General features: G+C 38.8%; 2 protein-coding genes across 2 annotated transcripts; both read left to right on the top strand.

Annotated features, from left to right (window-relative positions):
- The first annotated feature begins 762 nt into the window (after window positions 1-762).
- On the top strand, window positions 763-1,953 carry LOC137657494 (adhesive plaque matrix protein-like). Its single transcript, XM_068391832.1, has one exon. It carries the CDS (start codon window positions 763-765, stop codon window positions 1,951-1,953), a length of 1,191 nt encoding a protein of 396 aa, XP_068247933.1.
- Window positions 1,954-2,168: 215 nt separating this feature from the next.
- LOC137657492 (adhesive plaque matrix protein-like) lies at window positions 2,169-2,744 on the top strand. Its single transcript, XM_068391831.1, has one exon. It carries the CDS (start codon window positions 2,169-2,171, stop codon window positions 2,742-2,744), a length of 576 nt encoding a protein of 191 aa, XP_068247932.1.
- The last annotated feature ends 2,256 nt before the right edge of the window (window positions 2,745-5,000 follow it).

Here is a 5,000-nt window from a genome sequence, read left to right as displayed (position 1 = left end):
TATATATTTTGCTTTTAACGAGTCCAGCCCAATGACTGCCGAAGATTTTTCTTGAATCTATATATGAATTTTGGTATAATCTTTTTTATAATACCATCCGTTACGATTGTTATATCGATCCATGATTATTTCCAAGTTTGTAGCTGTTTTTACAGATTTACTCCTTCGCTCTAATTCTAATGAAACGACCGCTTTACAAAATTATACCTTTATAAATGAAAAGTTATAATGGAAAACATTTCTCACGATATTAATCATTACTGTTTGAAACATATCGTTTCAATGATTCCTTGAATATATACATTTATGTTAATTACAGCATTACCATTCAACAACTGTTATCAACGAATTGACTTATTCCACTGATATTCTCGATTTCTATTGCATCTTTTCATCGTGAAATAAATCTCTAACGAATGCGGTTATTACTGTTACTAGTCGTTTAATCAATTCCCTCCTTAAATGTTTTCAATGACACTAAATTGAAAAGACAATAGCTACTGAGATTTTGCTACCGTGAGGCGATCCATTATCCACCCAAAATTCCAGAGGAAAATTTTCTTATTGTCTTATGAAGGTCATATTAGATACCACATTTGAAAGTTCAAAGGTCGCTCGAGAGTGACTGAGGGCAACTACAAAACACTGTCGTACAGACCGACCAGCAACAGGACAATGTCCTAGAGAAAGACCACCACAGAATAATGTCCTATAGAAAGACCACCACAGGATAATGTCCTATAGAAAGACCACTACAGCGTAATGTCCTACAGACCGACCCGTGAAAGGAAAATATCCTACAGACCGACCCATGACAGGACAATGCCTTGCAGAACGACCCGTGAGGGGAAAATGTCCTACAGACCGACCAGAGAGAGGAAAACGTCCTACACACCGACTCATGGCAGGAAAATTACCTACAAACTGACCCGTGACAGGAAAATTTACTGCAGACCAACCTATGTCAGGAAAATGTCATACAGACCGACCTGCGACAGGAAAATGTCCTACAGACCGACTCATGACAGGAAAATTACCTACAAACTGACCCGTGACAGGAAAATTTACTACAGACCAACCTGTGTCAGGAAAATGTCATACAGACCGACCAGTGACAGGAAAACGTCCTACAGACCGACTCATGACAGGAAAATTACCTACAAACTGACCCGTGACAGGAAAATTTACTACAGACCAACCTGTGTCAGGAAAATGTCATACAGACCGACCAGTGACAGGAAAACGTCCTACAGACCGACTCATGACAGGAAAATTACCTACAAACTGACCCGTGACAGGAAAATTTACTACAGACCAACCTGTGTCAGGAAAATGTCCTACAGACCGACCAGTGACAGGAAAATGTCCTACAGACCGACTCATGACAGGAAAATTACTTACAAACTGACTCGTGACAGGAAAATTTACTGCAGACCAACCTGTGTCAGGAAAATGTCATACAGACCGACCTGCGACAGGAAAATGTCCTACAGACCGACCAGTGACAGGAAAATGTCCTACAGACCGACTCATGACAGGAAAATTACCTACAAACTGACCCGTGACAGGAAAATTTACTACAGACCAACCTGTGTCAGGAAAATGTCATACAGACCGACCAGTGACAGGAAAACGTCCTACAGACCGACTCATGACAGGAAAATTACCTACAAACTGACCCGTGACAGGAAAATTTACTACAGACCAACCTGTGTCAGGAAAATGTCATACAGACCGACCAGTGACAGGAAAACGTCCTACAGACCGACTCATGACAGGAAAATTACCTACAAACTGACCCGTGACAGGAAAATTTACTACAGACCAACCTGTGTCAGGAAAATGTCCTACAGACCGACCAGTGACAGGAAAATGTCCTACAGACTGACCCATGACAGGAAAATGTCCTACAGATGGCCATTACAGGAAAATGTCCTACAGACCGATCCATGATAGGAAAACGTCCTAGAGACCAACCCACGGTAGAAAAATGTCCTACAGACCGACCCGTAACAGATAAATATCCTACAAACCGACACAGGACAGGAAAATGTTTTACAAACTGACCTGTGACAAGAATATGTCCTACAGACTGACCCGTAAAACGAAAATTTCTTGCACACTAATACAACAGGACAAAGTCCTTCAAACCGTCCAGTGATAGGAAAATGTCCTACGGATTGACCCATGATAGGACAATATCCTGCCAACAGCCCAGTGACAGGAATATTTCCTACAGACCGACCCATGACAGGACAATGACCTATAGACTGACCTGTTGCAGGACAATGTCCTACAGACCGACCCATGACAGAAAAATCTCCTACGGATCGACCCGTGACAAGACAATGTCCTACCGACCAACCCGTGAAGGGAATATTTCCTTCAGACCGACCCATGACAGGACAATGACCTACAGACTGACCAGTTCCAGGACAATGTCCTACAGACCGACCCATGACAGGAAAATCTCCTACGGATCGACCCGTGACAAGACAATGTCCTACCGACCAACCCGTGACAGGAATATTTCCTACAGACCGACCCATGACAGGACAATGACCTTGAGACTAACCAGTTGTAGGACAATGTCCTACAGACTGACCTGTGACAGGAAAATGTCCTACACACTGACCCATTACAGAAAAATGTCCTACAGACAATGTGATAGGAAAATGTCATACACACCAACCCATGACAGGGCAATGTCCTTCAGACTGACCCGTGACAGGGCAATGTCCTAAAGACCAACTAGTGAGAGGAAAATATCCTACAGACCCACTGGACAGGAAAATGTCCTACACACCGACCAGTGACAGGACAATGTCCTACAAACTGACCATCCATAGGACAATCTTTTACAGAACGACCCGTGACAGGACAATGTCCTACTGACCAACCAGCTACAGAACAATGTCCTGGAGACAGATCAGCCACAGGTTAATGGCCTATAGATTGACCAACCAAAGGAAAATGTCATAGAGATTGACCCGTGGCAGGAAAATGTCCTACAGACTGACCAGCAACAAGACAATGTTCTACAGACCGACCAGCCACAGGACACTATTTTACTGACCGATCAGTGACAGTACAATGTCCTACTAACCGAAAAGCTACAGCATAATTTCCTACAGACCAACCTATAGACCTATCCGTGACAGGAAAGTGTCCTACAGACCGACCCATGACAGTACAATGTCCTTCAGACCAAACTGCCACAGAAAAATGTCTCACAGACTGACCAGCGATAGGACAATGTCCTACAGACTGATCCGGGACAAGACAATGTCCTACAGACTGACCCGTGATAGGAAAAAGTACTACATACTGACCAGCTACTGGGCAATGTCCTACAGAACGACCAGTGACAGGACAATTTTGTACACACCAACCAGCCACACACACACATACACACACACACACATACACACACACACACACACACACATATATATATATATATATGCATTCATATATATGTATATATATATATATATGCATTTATATATATGTATGTATATATATATATATATGCTATATATATATATATATATGTATGTATGTATATGTATATATATATATATATATGTGTGTGCGTGTGTGTATATACAGTATATATATATATATATATATGTGTGTGTGTGTGTGTGCGTGTATGTATATGCAGTATACATATATATATATATATATATATGAAAGAATAAAAAAAAAACATTAGACTAGAAATATTGAAAATAAAGAAAAAAATCTGCCATAATCTATAAAATTTTTATGGTTTAAATGTTTCATAATTCTAAATCTTAGTAATAATATGTAGCAGTGTAAAATTTTATAACTGAAAGGAGTAAGTAATTAATGAATGTATTGTATTTCACCCCCAAAAAACAGTATTATGTTTCCAGATGAAGACTAGAGGTGCGCTCAGTAGAGAATAGCAAGCCTTGGCCCCGCCAAGCAGTCCTATTTTACTCTTAACTCCACTGCTTACTTGTACTTCGATGTATTTTCTTCAAAATTTGATGGATTTGGCCTTTGATCAAATCCCACATATCCGCCAAATTTCGTTGAGATTGGTTCCGTATTTTTCGCCTAATGTTGTTCACAAAGAAAAAAGTAAACTAATAAAATAATGGCCATTTACTTAACTGCGATTATCTTCAAAGTACTGGTGCGTATTTGTACTTTAACCAAAATGTTACAGATTTATCATTGGATCATACCTAACATGACTACCAAGTCCGGTCAAAATGGGTACAATAGTATTTCTGTCAAGCTGCACACAAACAAACAAACAAACAAACAAAAATGAATAAAAAACTAAATATCGAGATGGTACAGAGTCATCCTTGGGTCATTACCATCATACCTACCAAGTTTGGTCAAAATTGGTATTGTAATTATTGTGTAAAATTGCTCACAACAAACAAACAGAAAAGGGTGAATACATACCCATCGCTTTGGCGAAGGCAATGATAAAAAAAATTCATTGCATTATAAAGCATAATGAAAAGGCTTACAGTATTATGAAAACACAGTATTTTTTTTTTTTTTTCTGTTGAACGAGTATTCCTTTCCCTTGTAAGGCGATAACGTGGAAATCCCTTCTAAGCACCTACAGATTCGTGGGCGTAATTATACACTTTATGGAAGGATCTGTGCGGCTTTGGAGTATCAGTGTAGATTTTTTTTTTTTATTAAGAACTGAACTCCTATAGTTTTTTAATTGTCGTGCAAAAATTTTTTAAATTTTCATAGTATATTTTTTCTCAGTACTTATTGAACTGATCATATATGATGTGCTATGCTCATTATTATTATTATTATTATTATTATTATTATTATTATTATTATTATTATTATTATTATTATTATTATTATTATTATTATTATTATTATTATTATTATTTGCTAAGCTACAACTGCAGTTGGAAAAGCAGGATGATATAAGCATGAGGGCTCTAACAGGGAAAAAAAGCCCAGTGAGAGAAGGAAATAAGGAA

The sequence above is a fragment of the Palaemon carinicauda genome, chromosome 18, assembly GCF_036898095.1.
Source record: "Palaemon carinicauda isolate YSFRI2023 chromosome 18, ASM3689809v2, whole genome shotgun sequence".
Taxonomy (NCBI): Eukaryota; Metazoa; Arthropoda; class Malacostraca; order Decapoda; family Palaemonidae; genus Palaemon; species Palaemon carinicauda.
The sequence above is the reverse complement of the archived record's forward strand: the minus strand, read 5'-3'. Positions and strand labels throughout refer to the sequence as shown.

Coding starts and splice junctions, on each gene's coding strand:
- LOC137657492 (XM_068391831.1), top strand. CDS start 2,169: ATGTCCTACGGATTGACCCATGATAGGACAATATCCTGCCAACAGCCC.
- LOC137657494 (XM_068391832.1), top strand. CDS start 763: ATGTCCTACAGACCGACCCGTGAAAGGAAAATATCCTACAGACCGACC.